We start from the raw sequence: 27,935 nt of genomic DNA on the forward strand, positions 1-27,935 counted from the left end.
GGCCTCGGAGTCCTTTGGCCATGGGACAGCAGGATGTGTGTAGGCTCCTGTGGAGGTGAGTGAAGGAGCGAGCGGCCGAGGGCTTGCTCGTCTGCTGCGCTCGACGGGGTGGGGGAAAAGGGCAGCGTGGAGACTGTGTGGGGTCGCTGTGGGGGTCGTAGCTCTGGGATCCGAGCCCCGGCCGTCCCCAAGCCCTCGCATAGCCCGCCTCTTCCGGGTTGCGGCTTTTCGCCCTCCGGCACCTTGTTTGCCGCAACTGCACGGTTTTCTGCCGTCCTGGCTGTTAGCCTGGACCTCCCATTTCTGTCCTTTGGCCCTGACTTCTTCCTTTCTTGGGCCTCGGATGCGGTCGCGACCCGTTGCGTGGCATGATTTGTGCCCCCACAGACACGCGCTGCAGCCGAGCTGACTTCGTTGCCCGGCTTTGCCCGGTGGCTGCAGCGTTGGCGCAGGCGTCGGGAACTTCGGCCAGTGTTGCGGAGTGAGGTGCAGACGCTGGGCTGAACTTTCTGAAGGCGCTGCTCACCACAGCCTGGGCTTAGCAAAAGAAAACTGGTAGCAGTCGTTTTGGGAAGCTGGGTTGCGTGAGCCTTGAAGCCTGCCCCGCCAGCCCGCGTGCAACGCCAGGGAGCACTGTGCCCAATTGGAGGGAGAACTGAGCTTAGAATTACTGTGCCCTTTGCGCCTGAACCGGTTGCCTTAGGGCTTTACTGCAGAGGGTCAGGGTGTTTTTTTAACAGTTTCTGTTTTAGGGGAAAACGTCTAGCTGTGTAACATTGTATCCGCAGACCTGGTTCCCTGATGTTTGTTATTCTTTGGTGTTTCTTTTCTTAAAAAAAACCAAAAAACAAAAAACAAAAAACTTTATACTTTTAAAATTAGTTGTGCACCTGTTGCTAGCTCATGGAAATCAGTACCTGTAATTATTGCTTGTTTGATCTTTTTAGCAAGTACCGAAGTGTTTGAGAAATAAATTGGAAGAGCATGTTTGTTAATCAAGTTAACTGAGTTGGGGAAGATCTGGTAATAACCACAGTTCACTTTGGCTTTATTCCACCCCACGTTTCAAGATGTGGACTGAATAGGCGAAGGCTGGGATGGATTTTAGAGTTCTGATGCCTTTTCCAAGTCTCTTGGAGTGGACATTAACCTAGCAAAGCAGAGAGCTGAGGCCAAGGTTGTCCAGTCTGAAACAGCCTAACCCACAGATGTAGAAGGGAGCAGGGTACCACGGAGGATCCTGAGGGAAATGGGTCTCTCTCTGTGCTGTGGTTGACACTGTTGGGCAATCCCACTTGAACTCTGGCTTCTTTTTGGCTTCCCTGGCACTGTCTTTCCTGTTACAGGTGAGTTTCCTTCATCCAGAATGCTTGGGCTCAGGGTGTGTGATGAGATATCCTGGAGATGGAGCGCAGGTCTAGACACCAACTGCTGTATGTTTCATAGCACTGCACACATGTAACGTGAAAGTAATTTTGTGCAATGTTTTTAGTGCACCTGAGTTCAACTCTGGCCTGTCACATGAGGTCAGGTGTGTAATTTTCCACTTGTGGCAGCATGTTGGTGCTCAAAAAGTTTTCAGAACAGGGTTGCTCAACCCGCTGTGCTTCTTATCTTGTTTCAGTGCCAATTCAGCCCTTGGATTTTTTGTTGTTTTCCCAAATCACTTCTCAGAAGATAACACTCAAAGTTTGTATGTCTAGCGCGATTTATCCTGAGCTGTGGTACTAGTCACAATCATTTGAATGTTTTGAATGCACTTCAGATGTAAATTTTGTCAACCAAAGTAAAATCAATTTAGTTGAGAATAAAAAGGTGTTGTTTATTTGGTGATTAGGATTTCAATTCGGGAGACACAATTTAAGCAATTTTGAGTATTGCTACAAAATGTTACAAGATGGTGGCTTTTCTATAGCTTAAACTACAGGGAGGTTGTTAATTACATCTCTTCTTGGTCAAGAATTGTGATTGTTATGGCAAAACTTTGCAAGAAAGGATTTGGGCACAGTCTCTGGAAGCAAGGGGATGACCTCAGTCAGTAACTGTTACAAAGGCCGGTGGATCTTGTTCCAGAAATTGTAGTTTGTCCCCATTCAAAGGGTCAGTGCTTACCAGGTAGGTTATGTGTAGACTGCTCAGTTCAAAAGTTTAACTGGAACATACCACATAACTCATTTCAAATTTTAGCAATGGATGTACCTGAGACCTTATTAAAATTTTTTTAATTTGAGAAGCAGAGAGCCAGAGTAACTTCCCATCTGCTGGTTTAGTCCCCAAATGCCTATAGTGGCTTTGGCTGAAGCCAGGTGCTGGGAATACAATCCAGGTCTCCCATGTGGCTGGCCTGGACCCAAATACTTGAGTCATCACCTGCTGCCTCTTAGGGTGTGTATTGGCAGAAAGCTTGAATTGAGAGTGGAGCCAGGACTGGAAACCACTTTATTTTCCTTGACAGTTTGCACTTATATGCAACTTTTACTTCTCAGTTATTGCTGTTGGCACTTTTAAAGATTTATTTGAAAGGCAGAGAACTTCAATCCACTTGTTCACACTCCAATTGGCTGCAACAGCCTGGTCTAGGCCAGGCCAAGCCAGGAGCCGGGAATTCTGTCCTGGTCTCTCCGTGGGTGGCAGGGACCCAAGCACTTGGGCCCTTTTTTTGCCTTCCCAGGTGCATTAGCAGGGAGCCAGATTGGAAGCAGAATAGCTGGGATTTGAACCAACACTTGGATGTGGAATGCTGGCATTGCTAGTGGCTTAACCCACTGCACTAGCACGCTGGCCCCTTGGCGTTGGTCTTTGAGATTACTAAAATTATCTAAGTTCTCCTACACTCCCAGACCTTATCTCTTCTTACTGATTCAAATTTGAACAATACTGGCAGGCTCATGTACCTGGGTCCCTGCCATCCACACAGGAGAACAGGATAGAACTCCTGCCTCCTGGCTGTTGTGGGCATTTGGAGGGATTGAACCAGTGGATGGAAGATCTCTGTCTCTTTCATTGTCTCTGACTTTCAAATAAAGTTATATAAATTTGAGAGTAAATTTTATTTCACTGTTGATCTTGTAGAAACTTGATTGACAGACTTACCATCTTGCCAATTAAAATAGGTTCTGCACGTGACTGCTGATGCAATCTTTCCAAAGTTTACTTCAGTGCTTGCTGGTCTTCTCAGAAGCTCTCAGATGTGCCCTCTTGATTAAGAAATTAAATAGAGCTTCACCAGCTAGACAAAGGTTTGGCTCTGATTCACTTCATGAATCTAATAAAACTTACCATTCTGTTCTGTCTGTTGGGAGGCACTGTTCTAGAACTTTCTATAATCTAGCCTACTTGGTGTTCTTACTGCACCTTTGTGTAAGGGTCCTTGAAGTGTGAAAGGAAAGTGAACATGTGATAAATACTTAGATAAGAGTATTATTTGGTTACTACTTCTGGTACATGTCTCAAAGGAAAAGCAGTTGTGAGGAAGCCAGATTTAGTTAGGGAGAGGGCCTCAGGAAGCTTTTTCAAAAAGGGTGATCTTTACTTGTTTTTTAATTTGAGAGGCAGAGAGTGAGAGAGAGGCCACAGCCAGGAGCTGAAAGTAATCCCTTGTGAGTGCCAGGAACCTAGTCCCCTGAGCCATCATCACTGCTTCCCAGAGTCCTAGAGTCAGGAACCAGAGCTGGGAATCGAACCCAGGCACTCTGATATTGGACATGGTCTTCTTAATTGCTAGGTTAGGTGACATGACATCTCCTGGAGCTTGATTTTTAAATTGTTAATAGTACTCATTCCTTTTACTCTGTTTTTGCCAAACTACGGTGTTTGTTTCTTGCTCTTTGGCTACCTCTCTTCTTACTTCTACTTAGTTGTTTCTTATTGACCAAAGGCTAAGTCTTTAATCAATTCATATTTTTTCTTCCTACCTTCCTATCTTCTTGCCTCTCTCCCTTCTTCCCTTTCCTGTGCTAGGAATCACAAACTGAAAAGCAGATGCCAAGAAGGAAGCATTGAGTGATGCTGGTTAGATGTCAGCAGAGGGGGCCAGTAGGGGACTGGTGAGCTGGAGAGAGTGCTCTGTCTAAAGGAGGCAGTTTCTCAGCCCCAGCTTGTTGCTATTGTAGAATGGGGGCATTTGGCACGGTGGTTAAGAAACTGGTTGTGATGCCTGCATCCCATATCCGAGTGCTTGGTTCAAGTCCCAGCATCCCCACTTCTGATCTAGCTTCCTCCTAATGTACACCCTGGGAGGCAGCAGATGGTGGGCGAGGTACATGGGTCCCTGCCACCCATGTAGGTGACCCAGATTGAGTTCTGGACCCCTGGCTTCATCTTGACCCAGCCCAGGTTATCATGGGCATTTGGGGTGTGAAAGAGCTAATGGAAGATCTGTGTGTTCATCTCTGCCTCTCAAATAAAATGGGGGAGGGGGACAGGGAGGAAATGTAGGGACCAGTCTTGTGGTACAACAGGTTAAGCTGCTGCCTGCAACACTGGCATCTCATATCGGAGCACTGTTTTGAGTCCCTGCTGCTCTGCTTCTGACCCAGCTCCCTGCTAGTGCACCTGGAAAAGCAGTGGAAGATTGGGCCTCTGCCAATCATACAGGAGACTCAGATGGAGTCCTGGATCCTGGCTTTAGCCTAGACCAGATCAGTCTGTTGCGGTCATTTTGGTAATGAACAAGTGGGTGGAAAATCAGTCTCTCTTTCAAAATCCTTAAAAAAAAATGTAGATATTGTAGATCCAGAGTTTCCATAGCTACCAATTTTTCTGGAAAAGCTGGAGAACTATTTTTTTTTTTAATTTTTTAAACTTTTATTTAATAAATACAAATTTTCAAAGTATATAGTGGCTTTCCCCCCCATAAACACCCTCCCGCCCGCAACCATCCCATCTCCCACTTCTTCTCCCATCCCATTCTTCATCAAAATTCATTTTCAATTATCTTTATATACAGAAAATCAACTTAGTATATACTAAGTAAGGATTGTAACAGTTTGCACCCACACAGACACACAGAGTATAAAGTACTGTTGGAGTACTAGTTATACCGTTAATTCACATAGTACAACACATTAAGGACAGATCCTACACAGGGAGTAAGTGCACAGTGACTCCTGTTGTTGTTGTTGTTGTTGTTTTTGACAGACAGAGTTAGAGAGGGAGAGAGACAGAAAAAGGTCGGTCTTTTTCCATTGGTTCACCCCCCAAGTGGCCGCTACAGCTGGTGCATTGCGGCCGGCGTGCTGCGCTGATCCGAAGCCAGGAGCCAGGTGCTTCCTTCTGGTCTTCCATGCAGGTGCAGGGCCCAAGGACCTGGACCATCCTCCATTGCCTTCCTGGGCCACAGCAGAGAGCTGGACTGGAAGAGGAGCAGAGGAGCAACTGGGACAGAATCCGGCGCCCTGACCGGGACTAGAACCCGGGGTGCTGGCGCCGCAGGTGGAGGATTAGCCTAGTGAGCCACAGTGCCAGCCCATAAATAAATAAATCTTAAAAAAAGAAAAAGTCCAGTTGACATCGTCTCCAGAAAATATGGATAAAAAAATTCAGAATAAAGCAGCTGAGATGTGCATGCCTCTTTTAAATGTCCACTAGATGGCAGTGTGGAGCCAATACAAAACAAGGAGAAGACCATACATTCAGAAATGCTGGGAACTGATTTCTCACATACAATTTTGAGGCATAAAAGTTATTAATATAAGTTTTTAAGTAACAGTTTAATATAAATTGGACCACATAGAAGCTATAGAATTATACATAACCTGGGGAGCATTTTAGTTGTACTTAGGGTTTTTTTTTTTCTTTAAGATTTATTTATTTATTTCAAAGGCAAAGTTACAGTGAGGCAGAGGCAGAAACAGAGAAAGAGGTCTTCCATCCAATGGTTCACTCCCCAGATGGCTGCAGCTGCCAGAGCTGTGCCAGTCCGAAACCAGGAGCTTCTTCCAGGTCTCCCACATGGATGCAGGGGCCCAAGGACTTGGGACAACTTCGATTGCTTTTCCAGGCCACAGCAGAGAGCTAGATCAGAAATGGAGCAGGCGGATCTCTAACTGGTGCCCATATGGGATGGTGGCACTGCAGGCAGCAGCTTTATCCATTATGCCACAGTGCAGGCCCCCTGTACTTTGATTTTTAAAAATACCAATTCGGAGGTTTTTGTGTTCTATAAATGTTGTATATAGTGCTTTGTTCTTTGATGCAGTAGGTTTACCTTAACCACTGCAGTGAAATAAATTCTGTCTCAGGACTTGAAGCTAGGCCTTTGCTTCCATTTACTTTTATAGTGCTTGTAGCACTTAAATAGTTGTAAAAGACTTGTCAATCTGGCAGCAGCCTCCTTAACCTTGAACTGACACTGGGCTACTGGCCTCATTAAGGAATTTGAAGTCCTTCTGGACCTAAAGAAATTCTTATTTTTTTGATACTTAGTATGTATAAAATGATGACTTTGAGTCAAGTCGAAAAAAATTTAGTGTCGCTCAGATTTTAAAAGTCTGTATGAGGGGCCGGCACTATGGCACAGCCGGTTAACACCCTGGCCTGAAGTGCTGGCATCCCACATGGGTGCTGGTTCGAGTCCTGGCTGCTCCTTTCCAATCCAGCTCTCTGCTATGGTGTGGGAAAGCAGTGGAGGATGACCCAAGTCTCTGGGCCCCTGCACCCACATGGGAGACCCAGAAGAAGCTCCTGGCTTCAGATTGGCACAGCTCCAGCTATTGCGGCCATCTGGGGAGTGAACCAGCGATGGAAGACCTCTCTCTCTGTCTCTTCCTCTCTCTGTGTAACTCTGTCTTTCAAATAAATAAAATAAATCTTTAAAAATAAAAAGTCTATATGAAAGCCTTAATTATAAAATGCCCCTCAGGGCACTGTGGCATAGTCAGTAAAGCCACAGCCTGCGATGCCAACATCTCATATGGGCACTGGCTCTAATCCCAGCTGCTCCACTTCTGACTGGGCTCCCTGATAATGTGCCTGGGAAAGCAGGAGAAGATGGCCCAAGTGCTTGGGCCCCTTCGCTCATATCAGAGACCCTGAAGAATTTCCTGGCTCCTGCCTTCTGTCTGGCCCAATCCCATCCATTGAGACCATTTGGGGAGTGAACCAGTGGATGGAAGATTCTCTCCCTCTCCCCGTCTCCCCGTCTCCCCGTCTCCCCGTCTCCCCTCTCCCTGTCTCCTCTTCCTCTTTTTCTGTAACTCTGCCTTTAAAATAAATAAAATAAATCTTAAAGCAACTGAAAGTATGTTATCACAAAAAAGAAAAAAAAACCTTTCAATAAACTAGGGATACTGTCACTTCAGTTTGAATTTTACAAAGATTTCATTTTATTTCCATCTTGCCTGCTATTTGAAATCATTTGGTAATGCTTCAAAGAAAATACTTATGCCTGTATCACCCCTCCAGAGTTTATGATTGAATTTAATTGGTCTTTGCTGTGACTTGAGCTTTGGAATTTACAAGAGTCCCTGGTGATTCTTTTTTGTTTTAAAAAGATTTATTTACTTATTTGAAAGGCAGAATTAGAGAAGGAGAGACAGAGCGAGCTTCCATCCCATGTTTCACTTTACAAGAAGCCGCAACACAGTTGGGGCTGGGCCAGGTGGAAACCAGGAATCTGGAAGTCTATCCGGGTTTCCTGTGTGTCAGGGCCCAAGCAATGTGGGCCATCTTCTGCTTTCCCAGGCACATTAACTGGGAGCTGGATCAGAAGAGGAGCAGGCTGGACTTGAATAGGTATCCCTATTGGATGCCAGTGTCACAGGCAGTGGCATAGCCGACTGCGCCACATCAGCCCACGAGGTAACTCTAATGAGCAGAAATGTTGTGGAATCCCTTGACTAGGATAAAAATGTTTTATTTGAGTTAAGGCAAATTCTGAATATGTAGTCCAGGAATGTGAAGTATGAGTGCTTAAAAAAAAGTGCCCATTGTTGAGGTAATAGTATTCAATTTTTTTTTTTAGAAGGATTTATTTATTTGAAAGGGAGAGTTACAGAGAGAAATGGAGAGTCAGCAAATTTTCATCTGGAGGTTCATTCCCTAAATACCTGTAACAGTTTCAGCTGGGCCAAGCTAAAGCCAGGAACTCCATCCGGGTCTCCCATGGGGGTGACAGGGGCTAAGTGTTTGGGCCATCTGGTGTTGCTGGTAGCAGCCTAATCAGCTGCGCCACAGTGCCAGCCCTGTATTATGCAACCTGAATATAGTGTAACAGGAAAGTAGTATAAGTTTGAAAAGTTGAAATTACAAGTATTTGTATAAGTTCAGTCATCTAAAATGTGTCTATAAGTGTTAATAATAGTCATATTGCCATTTTTAAAGCCTCAGCTGGGCTATAACTTCTCATATCTCAAAATATCTTTGAAAAAAAGAATTGGCAATGTATCAGTTCCCACAGTTAGTACATGTGTTTGCAGAAGTGCAGAGTCTTCACTGGGTGGCTACAGCTAATGATTCTAGCTTTGATTTTTCCATGCATCTTATATTTCTTAACTTCCTAAACAGAAGCATGCATTGCAATACATTATAATTAAAGTATTTTAATGTGTATCTCTTAGTGCATTGTTAGTTGTCAAGAACTGTGGTTTTTCTGGAAACTTTTTAGAAAGTCCCAGAGCAGAAAGAATTTGATGAGTTTTTACAGCCCACACATATCTAAACCCTTGGCACCTGGATCAAGAAATTAGCCAACACCAGCGTTCCAGAAGCCGACCTCATGTGCCTTCCTGTTATCACCCTCCCCCAAGTAACTTTTTATTTATTATAATTTATATAAGTTATTTGGATGCACTATTCTGCAGTTTATAACTTAGTGTTTACCTGTGTGTACAACCCTGTAACCGCCATCTGATTAGAGAGAGTTTCCAACTCCAGAACTTCCAACTTCCAACCAAAAAACTTCCAAGAAACTCCATGTTTCTTGGTCATTTTTGCTATGCTGTGTCTTAAGCTTTGTATTCCTATCCTAGCAAACACTTTTACAACAATAAAATCAGAAGTATGTTTATCCCTTGTAGCCTGTTTTTATATTTTTGTCATTAATATTTTTCCAGGTCATAAGTATTAAATATTTTTTAGGTATTTTTAGTGGCTTTGTGATGGTCATGTATAGATGTCACAATTTAAAAATATTGCTCTGCTAGGTATTTTGTTCTGAGTTTTTCTTCATGTAATTGTGTCCTTATAAATCAAACTTTGGTCACCCCTCTGGAATTTCCCAAGTGCAAGTGCCCGTGGAATTACTAGGCTGAAGGTATGATGTTTTTAAAAGCTGTGGTTCTTCATTTTCAAACTACTTGTTAGAAAGGCAGTACCAGGACTGGCGCTGTGGCATAGCTGGTTAAGCCACCACCTGAAGTGCTGGCATCCTATATGGGTACCAGTGGTTCGAGTCCTGGCTGCTCCTCTTCTGATTCAGCTTCCTGCTAATGTGCCTGGGAAAGCAGTGGAAGATGGCCCAAGTCCTTGGGCTCCTGTACCCCTGTGGGAGACCCAGAAGAAGCTCCTTTATCCTGGCTTTGGACTGGCCCGGCTCCAGCCGTTGTGGCCAGCAGATGGAAGGTGTCTCTCTCTCTCTGCCTTTCCCTCTCTGTAACTGCACCTTTCAAGTAAAATAAATAAATCTTAAAAAATAAAAAGGCAGTACCAATCTGTCTACCTTTTGGTAGCTTCGGAGATTGCTGGTAAGATTATATATCTTAACCTTTTTTTTAAAAAAAAACTTCATAGTTTTATTTTTTTAAAGATTTATTTATTAATTTATTTGAAAGGCAGAATTACAGAGAGGCAGAGGCAGAGGCAGACAGGGAGAGAGAGAGAGAAACATCTTCCATCCGCTGGTTCATTCTCCCCAAATGGCTGCAACGGCCATAGCTTGCCCATCTGAAACCAGAAGCAGGAGCTTCTTCCGGATCTCCCACATGGGTGCAGTGGCTCAAGGGCTTGGGCCATCTACTGCTTTCCCAGGCCATCAGCAGGGAGCAGGATTGGAAGTGGAGCAGCCAGGACATGAATCAACACCCATATGGGAATCTGGCACTGCAGGTGGCAGCTTTACTCCCTGTGCCACAGCACTTGCCCCAGTAGCTTTATTTTTTAGAGCAGTTTTAGGTTTACAGAAAAATTGAGCAGAAAATTTTGATAGAAGGATAGTGACATGTATTGCAGCATCATACACACTAGTTACACTGCCCTAATTATCTCCTGTGGTCTACCTGTTCTTTCCTCCCTCCCTCCTAGAAGCACTTGGCAACCACAGATTTCTGTTGACTCCATCATTTTGCCTTTTTCAGAATATCAGATAGGTGAAAGTATACAATTTATAGTCTCTCCTTGACTTTGTAGTACACATTCAAATTGCTACCTTTATTTTGGGAGGGGGGTAGCTCATTTATTTTTTTGACTAAGATTTTATTCACCTGTATGGATATGCTAAGATTTGTCTTTCACCTTTTGGAGGATGTCTTGGTTCCTTCCACAGCTTGGCAATTATGAATAAAGCTACCATAATATTCATGTTTGGATATTGTGTGGACATAAAGTTTCAGTTCCTACAGGAAAATATCAAAGAGCAAAATTGTTGTGTTGTAAGGGTTCATTTAGTTTTGTGAGAAACTACTCAACCGTCTGCAAGTGGCAATACCTTTTTGTGTTCCTACCAGCAGTGAGTGAGAATTTTTTTTTTTAAGATTTATTTAGTTATTTGAAAGAGTTAGAGGAAGAGGGACAAAGCATGCGAGAGAGAGAAGGGGAGAGAGAAGTCTTCCACCCATGTTTCACTCCCCAAATAGCTGCAACGCTGGGGCTTGGCTGGGGCTGGGCCAGGCTGAAGCCAGAAGCCTGGAGCTACTTCTGGGTCTCCCACATGGTGCAGGGGCCCAAGCACTTGGGCATTCTTCCACTGGGTTCCCAGGTGAATTAGCAGGTAGCTAGATCTGAAATAGAGCAGCCGGGTCTCAAACTGGCACCCATATTGGATGCTGGCATTGAATGTGGAGGCTTAAACTGCTATGTATGCCACTACACTGGTCCTGAGAATTTAAAAACACACACAACCTTTTGTTCTAATGTTTTAGAAGAGCTTAAAGCAAAAGGGCATATAGTGTTTATAAATTGAGACATGAATACCCACATTACTGTGCTCATTGTATTCTATGTTTGTTTCAGGTTCAGTTCATTCAAAAGAACTAATATCATATTGCAACATTTGGTAAGTTTGGACTTCGTTTTATTGACATTATTGGATTGTGATGTGTAACTTAAAACACCATTGTTAGGGAAGTAGAGAAATATTGAGTTGGCAGATTTTCTTTGGTACACTGAGGTTCTCAATTTTATAATGTCAGCACTTGACACATGTACCCTGTAGGAGGTGGCATAGGATATGGTTAAAAGCATGGCTCTTCAAGTCAGAATGTCTGGGTTTAAATAGTGGGTCTACCACTTAGTCTTGGACTCCCTTTTGATGTATTCAAAATGAGGATAATAATTGTGTGAGAGGGCTTTTCATGGGGAAATGAAATAAGAGATAACGTGGGATACGCATTTGATGCAGCAGTCCAGACGCCACTTGGGATGCGCATATCCTTGTCTGAATGCCTGTGTTGGAGCCCCTGCTCTGCTTCCAGTTCCAGTGTCTTGCTCAGCATCCTGGGAGGCAATGGGTATTTGGGGCCCTGGCACCCACATGGGAAACTAGATTGAGTTCCTGAGTTTGGCCTGGCCCAGACCAGGCTATTGCTGGAATTTGGGAAGTGAACCAGTTGACATAGACTACTCTCTGTTTCTTTGCCTTTCAAATAAAATGAAAATAAATAAAAATTTTGAAAAAGGTAACATGATTTTTCCATGAACTTTTTGTCTTTTTAAAAATTTTTTTTAAGATTTATTTATTATTTATTTGAAAGTCAGAGTTATACACAGAAGGAGAGGCAGAGAGTGAGAGGGGACTTCCATCTACCGGTTCACTCCCCAGTTGGCTGCAACGGCTGGAGCTGAGCTGATCCGAAGCTAGGTCCAGGGGCTTCTTCCGGGGCTCCCATGAGGGTGCAGGGGCCCAAGGAGTTGGACTATCTTCTACCGCTTTCCCAGGCCATAGCAGAGCGCTGGATCGGAAGTGGAGCAGCTGGGACTCGAGCTGGCGGCCATATGGGATGCTGGCACAGTAGGCGGCAGCTTTACCTGCTATTTCACAGTGCTAGCCCTCTCCATGAACTTTTTGAAGCCTCCTTATTTCTACCTTAAAGTTCTTATAAGTGATAAATAGGATAATACATTTTAAAAAGTGCATGATACACAATAATCATTTTATACTTGTTGACTATTTTGTTTAATGGTACCTTTCCAATGTTTAAATGTTTTTAATTTATCAGATTGTAAAAAATAAATTTTTTGGTTCACTTTATGTCCCTTATAGAGCCTGATTAGTATCCTGCACATAAAAATAACAAGGCATATTACATAGTACTTAATGTATGCCAAATACTGTCCTAAATACTTGATATGTAGTGGCTCAGTTATTTCTCATTATGGTTAATACTAGAAATCTTATATCTGCAGTTCTAAAATACCCAAACCAAAGTTGTTTTTTTTTTTTCTTCTTTTGTTTGTTTGTTTGCTTGTGGTAAATATATTTGGTGGCAAAATCTAACCTGAATGTACTGGAAGCTGTTTTTGTCTTTATCTTAGGTAATGTGAATATTCATAGTTTGGTGTAAAAATAGAATAAATGTTTGATTATAATATATGGACCCAGACTTCATTTAGGGTGTTTTATATAGGATATAATACATTCTGTGTTACTTTTCTAAAATCTAGAGAATTTTCTGAATTAGGGATGATGGTCTCATTCCCATTTTTTTTTTTTTTAAGAATTATTTTATTTATTTGAGAGACAGAGTTACAGAGAGGGGTAGAGCCAGAGAGAGAGAGAGAGATCTGCTATTTGCTGGTTCACTCCCCAAATGACCACAATGACCAGAGCTGTACTGATCCAAAGCCAGGAACCAGGAGCTTCTTCTGGGTCTCCCATGCGGGTGCAGGGGCCTAAGGAGTTGGACCATCTTCCACTGCTTTCCCAGACCATAGCAGAGAGCTAGATTGGAAAGGAGCAGCTGGGACTCGAACTGGTGCACATGTGGGATGCTGGCACTGCAGTCTGGGGCTTTAATGCGCTGCACCACAAGGCTGGCCCCCTCATTCCCATTTAACAGATCAGAAATTGAGGGTCAGAGACACAAGGTAACATGTCCCAGTGTCACATAGCTAGTAAATTTGAAGTACAGTTTGAACCCAGATAATCTGGCTCCCCTGACTTACCTATAACACTCCAGCCACTGAGAGAGTGGGCACTGAGTGTTGCAGAGTGTGCTTCAGTTAAGCCACAGTGTGAAGCTCGTCCAAGGCTAACGGTTCTGGACTGTGTCAGTAGAGTGATGGGTTGTTCATTCCATTTGTCAAACGTTTTTCGGATACCTACTGTGTTTTCCTCAAGGGAGCATTTATTTCTTTTTTTAATTTTTAAATTTTTTGACAGAGTGGACAGTGAGACAGGGAGACAGAGAGAAAGGTTTTCCTTTTCCGTTGGTTCATCCCCCCAGTGGCCTCTGCGGCCAGCGCACTGAGGCCGGCGCACTGCGCTGATCCAAAGCCAGGAGCCTGGTGCTTCTCCTGGTCTCCCATGGGGTGCAGGGCCCAAGCAGTTGGGCCATCCTCCACTGCACTCCCGGGCCACAGCAGAGAGCTGGCCTGGAAGAGGAGCAACCGGGACAGAATCCGGCGCCCCAACCGGGACTAGAACCCGGTGTGCCGGCGCTGCAGGCGGAGGATTAGCCTATTGAGCCATGGCGCAGGCCGGGAGCGTTTATTTCTTACACTGTTTATGAAGGCTCTGAAGTATTTTTCAGAATATGTTCTGCAAAATATAAATTTCAAGAGCAATTCTATCAAAAAGTTTTTCAAGTAAGAAATACACTGCTTATTGGATTTTTATTTGCTGCCTTTCATTCATCTTTACTCTTTCAACACCTAATATAGAGATTGATAGACAGTAATAAATAGAAGACTAAATAGTATTTCATAGTCTGAGGGATTTTAGGACTGGGCTGTATACTGTCAGTTGATTAAATTCTCTCAGAACTGAAAATTTTGAAATTCAGGAGGTATGTATAGTTTGTCTTGGAATTGCCTGTATGCAAAGTCTGAATAACTTTCTTTTTAAAATTTTTTATAGAAAGCTTTTATTTAATAAATATAAGTTTCATAAGTACAACTTTTGGATTATAGTGGTTCTTCCCTTCATACCCGCCCTCCCACCCCCAAACCATCCCACCTCCTACTCCCTCTCCCATCCCATTGTTCATTAAGATTCATTTTTAATTATCTTTATTAACAGAAGATCAACTCTATACTAAGTAAATATTTCAACAGTTTGCACCCACACAGACACACAAAGTATAAAGTACTGTTTGAAGACTAGTATTACTATTAATTCTCTTAGTACAGCACATAAGGATGGAGGTCCGACATGGGGAGAAGTGCACCATGACTCTTGTTGTTGTTTTAACAGTTAACACTCTTATTTATGGTGTCAGTGATCACCTGAGGCTCTTGTCATGAGTTGCCAAGGCTATGGAAGCCTCTTGAGTTCACAAACTCCGATCTTATTTAGACAAGGCCATAATCAAAGTGGAAGTTCTCTCCTCCCTTCAGAGAAAGGTACCTCCTTCTTTGATGTCCTGTTCTTTCCGCTGGGATCTCATTCACAGAGATCTTTCTTGTAGGTCATTTTTTGCCACAGTGTCTTGGCTTTCCATGCCTGAAATGCTCTCATGGGCTTTTTAGCCAGATCTGAATGCCTTAAAGGCTGATTCAGAGGCCAGAGTGCTGTTTAGGGCATTTGTCAGAATAACTTTCAATAACTTTGTTAGATTTACCTACTTATTGATGCTTTTAGTTATCAATATGAAAGATGTGCATTTTTTTAAAAAGATTTATTTATTTGAAAGGCAAAGTTACAGAGAGAGATCTTCTATCGGCTGATCCACTCCCCAATGGTCACATCAACTGGGGCTGGGCCAGGCCAAAGCCAGGACCCCAGAGCTTCATTTGAGTCTCCCATGTGGATGTAGGGGCCCAAGGACTTGGGCCATCTTCTGCTGCTTTCCCAGGTGCATTATCAGGCAGCTGGATCAAAAGTGGAATAGCTGGGACTCAAACCCGTACCCTCATGGTATGCCAGTGCTCTGGAGAGTGGTTTAATTCACCATAGCAAGGGCCCCAAGATGTGCATTTCTGCATTTCCTTTGTCTTTCCCATTCCTGGCAGCTCAGAGGAAGAGAGGGAGGAAGGAAGGATCCAATACTAAGATTTACATTTTGGTGTCTCACAGGGAGCTGCCATGCCTCTCAGTTTAGGGGTTACTGATGATATCGATCAGTGACATTATACTGACATGCAATTGCAATGTACTATGCAGTGAAAGTGATCCAAGGTGAAATTAACATTGTTTCTATTTACCCTTTGTATAGGTAATTGTTTAAGTTACCTTGCTTGTAACATAGACTACTAGCTTAGGCATACAGTCTTAATATTATTTTGTAAAAACTGGTAGGTATAGTAAAAATGTTGTGCGATTATACCTCAAAGAACTAGGAGATTCATTCATACTGAAGACAATGATTTGCATTTGATGTGTATGTTTTGATGTTGGCTTGTGGCAAAAACCTAATGAATTTTATGATAAAGTGTTCTTTGTTTACAGAGAATGTCGAAGCACACCGATGCAGCAGGAGATGTACTGTTGGAAAGGAAAGGTTGTGCAGGAGTGATAACCTTAAACAGACCGAAGTTTCTGAACGCACTGTCTTTTAGTATGGTTCGGCAGATTTATCCACAGCTAAAGGTTTGTGAATTTTTAGAATCACTTATGTGAATCTTTAAAAAAAGTATATCACAATAGAACATGTCTGGTATTTTCTCCCAGAGTTTTAGAACTCAGGGATATGTGCCCAAGCTCCGTTGATCCTTGGGACTTCAGTGCATTTCCTGTGTGCTTATCTTTGAGCACCCCAGCTGATAAGTTCATTGACTCACATTCAGCCCCTTTCTCTTTTACATATCTATTGGTTCACAAGTTTCTTCTTTTTGCTGTTTGTGTCTGTGACCTTTTATTTATTTATTTAGAAAGCTTTTATTTAATAAATATAAATTTCGAAAGTACAACTTTTGGATTATAGCAGTTTTTCACCTTATTACCACCCTCCCACCCACAAACCATCCCATCTCTTATTCTCTCTCCCATCTCATTCTTCATTAAGATTCATTTTTAATTATCTTTATTTTTACAAAGCAATATTTATTTATTTGAAACATGGGTCTGGGGGTGGAGGGCAGTGGGAGAGATATCTTCTGTCCACTGGCTCACTCCCTAAATGGCAGCAACAGCCAGGTCTGGGTCAAGGGGAAGCCAGGGGCCAGGAACTCCATCTACATGACTGACAGGGGCCCATATACTTGGGCCATCATCTGCTGCCTTCCCAGGCACATTAGCAAAAAACTGACTGGAACCATCATTCTGATATGAAAAGGTAGGTTAACCTTCTGTGCCACAATGCCCTGGCTGCTGTTTCTCTGACCTTTTAACCAATGATACTGGCTCTGCCTCTGAGGGCACGAGCTTACAAATCTAACCTGTTTCCACATGACAACCTGTACAGCTGTTTTTAAATTGCTTGACCTGCATTTTTTTTTTTTTTTTTTTAGCTAAGTCATAAACTTTTCTTAGTGAACTAATGGGACATTAGAAAAACAGAGGACTTCAAGACAAACTATTGAAATTTGGATTTTTACTTATTAATTGTGTAGGTTCGGCAGGTTAATGTCTGTATGCCTCACTTTCCTCCACTGTGAAGTGAGGATTGTGATATTTTGTGAGACTGTTGTAAAGATTAAGTGAAGTAATATATGTAAGTACCTAATCCGTTTGCCAAGGACAAAGACTAATTGTCCCCCAGCCATCAGTTCTGTAATATGTTGGTGAGTCCCTCTTCCATTCTTCTTTTTCTGTTTGGGACACCTGAAAATATGTCCTAAAATGTGATACAAAGAAAAGAGTGTTGCAGATTAGAGTTGGACTAGAATTGAAGAAAGTGAAAAATCTGTGTTGAAATAACATTTCTGTTAATGTAGTCCGATATGTTTTTAAAAAAATGTTTATTTATTTATTTGTTTTAAAGGCAGAATGAGAGAGGGAGAGACACAAAGAGCCCTTCCATATGCTGCCTCCCTCCCTAGATGACTGCAATGGCAGGGGATGGACCAGGCCAAAACCAGGAGCCCAGAGCTCCGACTGGGTCTCCCACATGGGTGGCAGGGACCTAAGTACTTGGGCCATCCTTCCCTGCTTTCCCAGGGAGTTGGATGGGAAGTAGAACAACTGGGCCTCAAATTGGTGCTCCAGTATGGGATTCTGGTGGCATAGGTGGTGGCTTAATCTGCTGTGCCACAGTGCAGACCTGGTACATTAGCGTTTTGGAATTCACGTCTGTGCAGCTCTATAGCTTCTTTGTGCTTTTATGTGTATGTGTGTATATGCATTTATGTGTATGTATAGATACATATGTATATTTTAAGTATTTTTGTATTCATTTGAAAGGCAGAGTTACAGAGAGAAAGAGAGGGACAGATCTTCCATCCACTGGTTCACTCTCCAAATGGCTGCAGTGGCCAGAGCTGGGCCGTTCTGAAGCCAGGAGCCAGGAGCTTCTTCATGGTTTCCCACGTGGGTACAGGGGCCCAAGTACTTAGACCACCTTTTACTGATTACCCAGGCACATTAGCAGGGTGCTGGATCAGAAGTGGAGCAGCTGGGACTTGAACCAGAGCCCATATGGGATGCTGGAACTGCAGATGGCAGCTTAATCTGCTTAGCCACAGTGCTGGCCCCACATTTATATTTTTATTCTCTAGTATAGAATTTAGCCCCTGTTGATTTTTCTTTGGTTAAGTAGTTTGTCATTTTGACCATTGTTCAAAACTTTTCAATTTCAACTGACATTTTTTAAAAAATTTTCTTTGTTTTCAGTTTGTTTGAAAGATAGGGATGGCAAGAGATCTTAACATCTGCTGGTTCACACTCCAAATGCAATAGTAGGCCTGGATCAGGCCCGAGCCAGGAACTGGGAACGCTATCTAGGTCTCCTATTGAGTGGCAAGGCCTCAAGTACTTGAGCCATTATTTGCTGCCTCCAAAGGTGCGCATTAGCAGAAGGTGGATTGGAGGCAGAGTAGTTCAGAATCAAACCACTCATTGATAGGAGATGTGCGAATCCCAAGCAACAACTTAACTGCTGCACCAAACACTCACCCCTCCTTTGACCTTTGACTCTTGATTCTTTCATGCTGCTTTTTTTTTTTTTTTTTTTTTGACAGGCAGAGAGGACAGTGAGAGAAAGACAGAGAGAAAGGTCTTCCTTTTGCCATTGGTTCACCCTCCAATGGCCGCTGCGGCCGGCACACTTCATGCTGCTTATTTTTAAGTTGTCCTTACCAACCCCAAGTCACTTGCATATTTGATCAAAGTCATAAATGGTTTCACTGTGTTCTTATACATTTTTCATTAGAACAGCATCCTGTATCACCACAATAGAAAGGTTATTGCTTATTTTTCCTCAGTCTTTGGATTGGTTTGTTTACCAAATTTTTGTTTATGTAACAACATTAAGCCCATATTTTTCTTGATTTCCAATAGTGGAAATTTCTAATGTTGTCATGAAACGTGTCACAAGATACTTGTCCAGTAACCTTGTTGCTATAGCCTCTACTTCATATCAGAAAATAAAATTCCTTCAGTGATGAGTGGACAGATGAGATCAGTTCTATTGGATGGGTTTTAGAACAGGATCCGTATGTACACACACATGCGTGAATGCTGTATGTTCATATGTGGATATGTCTTTAATAAGTTTGTATTTATAATATGCTTATGCCATCTTCTTTTACATTTGGATAGAAGTGGGAACAAGATCCTGAAACCTTCCTGATCCTAATAAAGGGAGCTGGAGAAAAGGCTTTCTGTGCTGGGGGTGATATCAAAGGTAAAGACTTCTTTCTTCTCAGTTACATGCTTCTTTCCTCCCTCTGGGGCTGGTACAGAATTGGCAAATTGTTATGGCTATTTGCTTTGCTTTTTAGAATTTTTTTGATCATAAAGTTAAATCAAAGTTAACTTAGATAAAAGTAAAATTTGGAGACTTACCTTTTGTGATTAATGTTAGAAGATGAGGGGAATACAGATTAAAACCCCTTGTTTCACTATATAGGTGCCCTCCTAAAATTCAGTTACTTTGTCTCTCTCCATGAATCATTGTAAACAAAATATCCAGGTTTGGTATGGGAGTCATTCTCTCCTTTTTAATTCTGTCAGTTATTATTAGCAGACACTAGTCTTATTTATGTGATCCCTTTGACACTTAATCGTATCATTATGATCAATTATGAACTTAAACTGATTGCATTAACTAGTAGGATGGCATCAGTACATGCCACCTTAATGGGATTTGGAATCCTATGGCACATTTCTAGCTCTACCATTAGGGGTAAGTCCAAGTGAGCATTTGCCAAACTGTACATCTCCTCCCTTTCTTATTCCGACTCCTATTTTTAACAGGGATTACTTCTCAGTTAAATTTAAACACCTAAGAATAATTGTGTGTTAATTAAAGAGTTCAACCAATGGTATTAAGTAGAACAAGAAAATACTAAAAATAATAAAATGGTTAGCTGTTCCTCGACAGTCAGGACAAGGGCTGATCAATTCATTCTCATAGTTTCAGTTTCATTTCTGCAGGTTTCCTTTTAGGTGCTCAGTTAGTTGTCACAGATCAGGGAGAACATATGATATTTGTCTTCGGGACTAGCTTATTTCACTCAGCATGATGTTTTCCAGATTCCTCCATTTTGTTGCAAATGACTGGATTTCATTTTTTTTTTTACTGCAGTATAGTATTCTATAGAGTACATATCCCATAATTTCTTTATCGAGTCTTCTGTTGATGGGCATTTAGGTTGATTCCATGTCTTAGCTATTGTGAATTGAGCTGCAGTAAGCATTGAGGTACAGACAGCTCTTTTTTTTTTCCTCTTTAATTCCATTTGGGTAAATTCCAAGGAGTGGGATGGCTGGGTTGTATGGTAGGGTTATATTCAGGTTTCTGAGGAATTTCCAAACTGTCTTCCAAAGTGGCTTTACCATTTTGCATTCCCACCAACAGTGGGTTAGTGTCCCTTTTTCCCCACATCCTCGCCAGCATCTGTTGTTGGTAGATTTCTGTATGTGAGCCATTCTAACCGGGGTGAGGTGAAACCTCATTGTGGTTTTGATTTGCATTTCCCTGATTGCTTGTGATCCTGAACATTTTTTCATGTGTCTGTTGGTTGTTTGGATTTCCTTTTTTGCAAAAAATGTCTATTGAGGTCCTTGGCCCATCTTTTAAGTGGGTTGTTTGTTTTGTTGTTGTGGAGTTTCTTGATCTCTTTGTATATTCTCATTATTAATCTTTTATCAGTTGCATAATTTGCAAATATTTTTTCCCATTCTCTCGGTTGCCTCTTTACTTTCCTGACTGTTTCTTTTGCCATACAGAAACTTCTCAATTTGATGTAATCCCAATTGTTAATTTTGGTTTTGACTGCCTGTGCCTCCTGGGTCTTTTCCAAGAAGTCTTTGCCTGTACCTATATCTTGCAGGGTTTCTCCAATGTTCTCTAATAACTTGATGGTGTCGGGTTGTAGATTTAGATCTTTCTTCCATGTTGAGTGGATTTTTGTGTAAGGTGTAAGTTAGGGGTCTTGCTTCATGCTTCTGCATGTGGAAATCCAGTTTTCCCAGCACCATTTGTAGAATAGACTGCCCTTGCTCCAGGAATTGGTTTTAGATCCTTGATCAAATATAAGTTGGCTGTAGATGTTTGGATTGATTTCTGGTGTTTCTATTCTGTTCCATTGGTCTATCCATCTGTTTCTATACCAGTACCATGATGTTTTGATTACAACTGCCCTGTAGTATGTCTTGAAATCTGGTATTGTGGTGCCTTCGGCTTTGTTTTTGTTGTACAAGATTGCTTTAACTATTCGAGGTCTCCTGTGCCTCCATATGAATTTCAGCATCATTTTTGGGAAGATAGATTTAATCCTTGAATTCAAACTGTAGATCACAGATATTTGGGGAAAAATTGTACTGAACATGTGCAGACTGTTTTTCTGATCATTATTCCCTAGGTAATACAGTATAGCAATTATTTGCCTAGCACTTACATTATATTAAGTATTATAAGTAATCCAGAGGTATAATTAAAATCAGAGAGGATGTGTATAAGTTGTATGGAAATACTACTACATTTTACATAGGAAATGTGAGCATCCACAAATTTTGATATTCTGGCGGGGAGCGGGGGGTAGAAGTGGAGTTAGGGTTCTAGACCCAGTCCCCCATGGGTATAGAAGAACAGCTATAAATCTGTTCTAGAGTTATTCTTAAAATTTATAGTGAACAATTTTATATAATACTTCGCCGTAAAAGGAAACGTGTGAGTGTGTGTGTGTGTGTGTATAGAATGCATTTAATTTTTATTCTTATAGGACTTAAAGACAGGAAAGGCATCATGAGCTTGCAGCATATGGAAGAGAAAATTTTGATAGCAGTCTTGAGGTTGATAAGAGTAGGAGTACAGTAGGAAATCTGAACTTTGGATAATTGCAAAAGAAATGAAACCATTTGGTAGTGTTCATTATTGGGCAGATATTTCTGAAACACTTGTTATTAAGCTATGCAGTAGTAAGCTGTAGCATTGTCTTTGAGAAGTTACATTACCAGTGAGATTGTTAAGATATAAGAAGGTGGGACCAGCATTGTAGCATGGGTAACCATGTAGTGGGTAACCGCTGACTGCCACACTGGTATCCTATGTCCATGCCAGTTCATGTCCCGGCTGCTCCATTAGCTCCCTGCTGATGGCCTGGGAAAAGCAGCAGAAAATGGCCCTGGTGGTTGGGCCTGCCACCCACATGAGAGACTGGATGAAGCTCCTGGCTCTTGGCTTCAGCCTGGCGCAGCCCTGGTTATTCAAATTATCAGGAGAGTGAACCAGGAAATGGAAGCTCACTCGCTCGTGCTCGCTCTCTCTGTAACTCTTTCATATAAATAAATAAAATCTTTAAAAAAAACAAATGATGAGAAACATGAACAAGGCAGACAAAATGACTCACCCCAAGTAACAGAACAACATTTCAATAATAGAATGTGAAGATGAAAAGATTAATGAAATGCCTGAAAAGGAATTCAAAAGAATGATCATAAGACTACTCAAAAACAATGAGAAGCAAATTCACAAGTTAAAAGAAATCCATACACAACATAGATGAAAACTGTTGCCAGGAGATACATATATTGAAGGGAAATGAAACTGAAATATTAGAAATGAAGAATTCAATACTTCAAATAAAAAGCACAGTGGAAACCCTTAACAAGAGACTTGGTGAGGCAGAGGAAGGAATATCAGAGCTAGAAGACAAGTCTTTGGAAATAGACAAAAAATTAGAAAAACTGAGAATAATATTTAAGATTTATGAGATATTATCAAATGACCTAACTTATATGTCTTAGGAATTCTTAAAGGTGTGGAAAGAGAGAATGGATTAGGAAGCCTATTTGGTGAAATAATAACAGAAAACTTCCCTAATTTGGAGAAAGGGGCATCCAAATACAGGAAGTGCATAGAACTCATAATAGACATGACCAGAAAAGATCTTCACCATGATGCATTGTAGTCAAACTTTGAACAGTAAAACATAAAGATTCCAAAATGTGCACAAGACAAATGCCATATTGCTTCAGAGGATCTCCAATTAGACTGACAGCTGATTTTTCATCAGCAACCCTACAGGCTAGGAGAGAATGGAGAAATGTGGTTCAAGTCCTAAAAGAAAAACATTATCAACCCAGTGTACTAAAATGAGCAAAGTTCTCATTTATAAATAAAGATGAAATACTTTCCAAAACTAACAGAAATTGAAAGAATTTTTCACCATTTGTCCAGCCTTATAAGTGATACTTAAGGATGTGCTATGTACAGAAACAAAGATAGTCCCTATTATGAAAGAATGTGAAAGCAAAACATCTCCTAGTAAAAGTACAAAGGAAGGGGCCAGTGCTGTGGCATAGCGGGTTAAAGCCCTGGCCTGAAGTGCCAGCATCCGATATGGGCACCGGTTCTAGTCTTGGCTTCTCTTCCGATCCAGCTCTCTGCTATGGCCTGGGATAGCACTGGAAGATGGCCCAAGTCCTTGGGGCTCTGCACCCATGTGGGAGACCTGGAAGAAGCTCCTGGCTCCTGGCTTTGGATCAGCGCAGCTCCAGCCATTGCAGCCATCTGGGGAGTGAACCAGCAAATGGAAGACCTCTCTCTGTCTCTACCTCTCTCTGTGTAACTCTATCTTTCAAATAAATAAAATAAATCTTAAAAAAGTACAAAGGAAATCCAAAGCAAATTATAGGAATATTCATGGAAAAATGGCAAGACCAAGTTGTTACTTATCAATAATTACTGAATATATTTTACCTAAATTCTCCAGTTAAAAGGTACAGACTGGCTGAATGGAATAAAAAATAAGATCCATCTATTTGCTGACTGCAGGAAACAACTCATCAATAAAGATACACACAGCCTGAATGCGAAAGGATAGAAAAAGATATTCCATGCTAATAGGAAGCAAAAAACATCAGGAGTAGCAATCTTTTATTTTTAATTTTTTTGAGATTTCGTTTTTATTTATTTGAAAAGTAGAGTTATAGAGAGAAATGGAGAGACAGAGATATTCCATCCACTAATTCATTTGCCAAATGGCCATAATGGCCAGTGCCGAAGCTGGGAGCCCTGGAGCTCGTTCCAGGTCTGTCATGTGGGTTCAGGGGCCCAAGCACTTGGGCCATCTTCCATTGCCTTCTCAGGCACATTAGCAGGGAGCTGCATTGGAAATGGAGCAGCCAAGTTTTGAACTGGCACCCATTTGGATGCCAGGTTTGCAGGCTGAGGCTTAACCTGCTATACCACAACACTGGCACAATTAGTAGCCATCCTAATATCAGACAAAATAGACTTTAACACAAATGCTGTTAAAAGAGGCAAAGAAGGGAATTATGTAATGATTAAGGGATCAATTGAAGAGGAAGATATGACTGTAGTAAATGTATATGCCAATGTCAGGATAACTGGCTATTTTAAAACAAATGTTAGTGTGTCTAAAGGGACACATAGACTCCAATACTATAGTAATGGGGGACTTTAATACTCCACTTTCATCAGACCAACTAGACAAAAAAATCAACAAACAGCAGAGCCAATCTACACTGTGAGCCAAATGGAACTTATTGATACCTACATAACATTTCATTCCACAACTGCAGAATACACATTCTTTTTTTTTTTTTCAAGATTTATTTGTTTTATTTGAAAGGCAGAGTTACTATCTCTATCTCTAGAATAGATCATATGCTAGGCCATAAAGCAAGTCCAAACAAATTCAAAAATATTAAAATCAGACCATGTCTCTCTTCTGACCACAATGAAATGAAGCTGGAAATTAACAACTTAAGAAACTCTAGAAAATATGCAAACACATGGAGACTGAACAACATACTTCTGAATGAACAGTCATAGAAAAAATCAAAAGAAATTTAAAAATTCCTAGAATTGAATGAAGATGACAATATAACATATCAAAACTTAAGGGATACAGAAAAAGCAGTGTTACAGGGAAATTTATAGCAAATAGTGCCTACATCAACAAATTGGAAAGGCATCAAATAAGTGATCTAACAGTGCCTCTCAAGGACCTAGAAAAATAAGAACCAAACCCAGAATTAGTAGGAGGAAAGAAATAATTAAAATTAGAGAGGTAAACAAAATTTAAATAAAAAAGATACAGAAATGAGTAAAATGAAGAGCTGCTTTTTGAAAAAAAAAATTGATAACCACTGGCCCAACTAACAACAACTAAAAGACCCAAATTAATAAAATCAGAGATGAAAAAAGGAGATATTACAACAGACACCACAGAAATAAAAAGAATCATCAAGAGTTATTACAAACAGCTATATGTCAACAAATTGGAAAATCTAGAAGAAATATATAGATTTCTGGACAAATATACTCTGTCAAAATTGAATCGTGAAGACATAGAAAAGCTAAATATACTAGTAACGAAGATGGAGATTGAATCAGTAATAAAGACCCTCTGAACAAAGAAAAGCCTAGGACTGTAAGACTGCACTACTGAATTCTACCAAACTATTAAAGAAGAATTAATTCCAGTTCTTCTCAAACTATTCAAAACAACTGCAATGGAGGACATCCTGTCAAAATCCTTGTATGAGGCCAGCATCACCTTAATTCAAAACACAGAAAAAGATACAATAGAGAACTATAGACCAATGTCCCTGATGAACATAGGGATGCAAAGGTCCTCAACAAAATACTAGCTAATTGAACTCAACAACATATCAGAAAGATCATTCATGTGGACCAAGTGAGATTTATCTCTGGTATGCAGGGATGGTTCAACATTCATAAATCAATAAATGTGATACATCACATTAAACTGAAAAATAAAAACCATGTGATTATCTCAATAGTCACAGAGAAGGAATTTGGTAAAATACAACATCCTTTCATGATAAAAAAAAAATCCTTAAGCAAATTGGGTATAGAAGGATCATTGCCCTAACTAATACAAAATTGAGTCTAGAAGGAATACAGGCAAGATAATAAATGACAAACTCAGAGCCAGCATCTTATTGAATGGGGAAGTTGGAAGCATTTCCACTGAAATCTGGAACCAAACAAGGATTCCCACTTTAACCGTTGCTATTCAGTATACTTCTGGATTTTAGCCCGAGCCATTATGCAAGCAAAAGAAATCAAAGGGATACCAACTGGAAAAGGGGAAGTCAAATTATCCTTGTTTGCAGGTGACATGATCCTATGTATAGGGGAACCAAAATATTCCACTAAGAGACTATTGGAACTCATAAGAGTTTAGTAAAGTTGCAGGATATAAATTCAACACACATAAATGAGTAGCCTTTGTATATACACAGACAGTACCTTGGCTGAGAAAGAGCTTATAAGATTAGTACCATTTTGCTGGAGTCCAGTTCCAGCCAGTCCAGGGGTTCCCAAATGTGTGAGAGGTGTCAGCGCAGGAAGCAATGGAGATACACTGACAGCAAGGCTGAAGGCATGGCTCTAGCTCTCGAGCGTCAGACTTTATTTTTGTATCATAAGTCACATAATGATTCTTATAATAGCAAGTATTTTCCCATTTTCATCTAGTTATAATTTCTTTGATTTTCAAAGGCATATTCAGAGCATGGGTTACAATCACAGGTGGGAGATAACGATTTTCAAAATTATGTTCAGATCATGGATTACTATCACAGACAGGTGTGAGATAACGGGCTGCTCACACAAGCCAAGGCCTGGAGTGCTGCTGAGCGATGCAGAAAGTGGTTACAGAAGCTAGAATATTACCTTCCTAATCTAATCTTTACTAGAAGCCCCAGTGTTCAAAACAGGCACTTTTAAAAATGTATCCCCTCATTTGTAGTTCTTTCTGTAACTTTAATTTCTTTATTGTACTTATCTAAAGGTTCACTTAGATCTATTCCACAGTTTTGACATCCTTACCATTGTTGCATTTGGTGTACCTATTGAATTAAAGCTTTGATAACATTTATCTTTGTTTTAGTAGAAAGTATACACCAGGGAGCCTGTTGCCTTTTACTTTTTTTCCCCATGAACAGCTCAACCTTGTGTAAAGCATTAACTCCTTCTCCTACTTTAACATTTGGCTTGATAAAAATTCTACAAAGCAATGGACATTTTGGGGATTATCAGACTAAGCTCTCTTCCCTAAAATTAGAAATGCAGCAATCATTAGCAGGACCACCAGGAAGTTCTGGCTTTCTTATGCAGAGTGTAATCCCCAAAAAACCTAAAACCACCAAGAAGACTGCAGCTGTCATTCTCATGCCTTGCTGAGACAGACCTTCTGCCGACAGAATGGGAAAAAATATTTGCAAATTATGCAACTGATAAAGGGTTAATAACCAGAATCTACAAAGAGATCAAGAAACTCCACAAAAACAAAACAAACAACCCACTTAAGAGATGGGCCAAGGACCTCAATAGACATTTTTCAAAAGAGGAAATCCAAATGGCCAACAGGCACATGAAAAAATGTTCAAGGTCACTAGCAATCAGGGAAATGCAAATCAAAACCACAATGAGGTTTCACCTCACCCCGGTTAGAATGGCTCACATACAGAAATCTACCAACAACAGATGCTGGCGAGGATGTGGGGAAAAAGGGACACTAATCCACTGTTGGTGGGAATGCAAAATGGTCAAGCCACTATGGAAGTCAGTCTGGAGATTCCTCAGAAACCTGAAGATAACCCTATCATTCGACCCAGCCATCCCACTCCTTGGAATATACCCAAAGGAATTTAAATTGGCAAACAAAAAAGCGGTCTGCACCCTAATGTTTATTGCAGCACAATTCACAATAGCCAAGACCTGGAACCAACCTAAATGCCCATCAACGGTAGACTGGATAAAGAAATTATGGAATATGTACTCTTTAGAATACTATACCGCAGTAAAAAACAATGAAATCCAGTCATTTGCAACAAAATGGAGGAATCTGGAACACATCATGCTGAGTGAAATAAGCCAGTCCCAAAGGGACAAATATCATATGTTCTCCCTGATCGGTGACAACTGACTGAACACCAAAAAGGAAACCTGTTGAAGTGAAATGGACACTATGAGAAACGGTGACTTGATCAGCATAGCCCTGACTGTTAATGAACAACTTAA

At 41.1% G+C, this 27,935-nt stretch overlaps 1 protein-coding gene across 3 annotated transcripts in view; it reads left to right on the forward strand.

Annotated features, from left to right (window-relative positions):
* HIBCH (3-hydroxyisobutyryl-CoA hydrolase) overlaps positions 1 to 27,935 on the forward strand; it is a 104,626-nt gene continuing 76,691 nt past the window's right edge. Inside the window, exons 1-4 of one of the 3 annotated variants that reach the window (XM_002712340.6) lie at positions 1 to 55; positions 11,167 to 11,209; positions 15,761 to 15,901; positions 19,010 to 19,094. In XM_002712340.6, coding sequence (XP_002712386.2) covers positions 21 to 55; positions 11,167 to 11,209; positions 15,761 to 15,901; positions 19,010 to 19,094 — 304 coding nt within the window. In that variant the 5' untranslated portion in view covers positions 1 to 20. Of the gene's footprint in view, positions 56 to 215; positions 1,347 to 11,166; positions 11,210 to 15,744; positions 15,902 to 19,009; positions 19,095 to 27,935 lie in introns of those variants that run through there. The other 2 variants (XM_089330189.1, XM_089330190.1) reach the window with 2 other exon arrangements.

This window comes from Oryctolagus cuniculus, chromosome 3 (assembly GCF_051225735.1).
Source record: "Oryctolagus cuniculus isolate XC-2025 breed Fujian yellow rabbit chromosome 3, ASM5122573v1, whole genome shotgun sequence".
NCBI classification, from domain to species: domain Eukaryota; kingdom Metazoa; phylum Chordata; class Mammalia; order Lagomorpha; family Leporidae; genus Oryctolagus; species Oryctolagus cuniculus.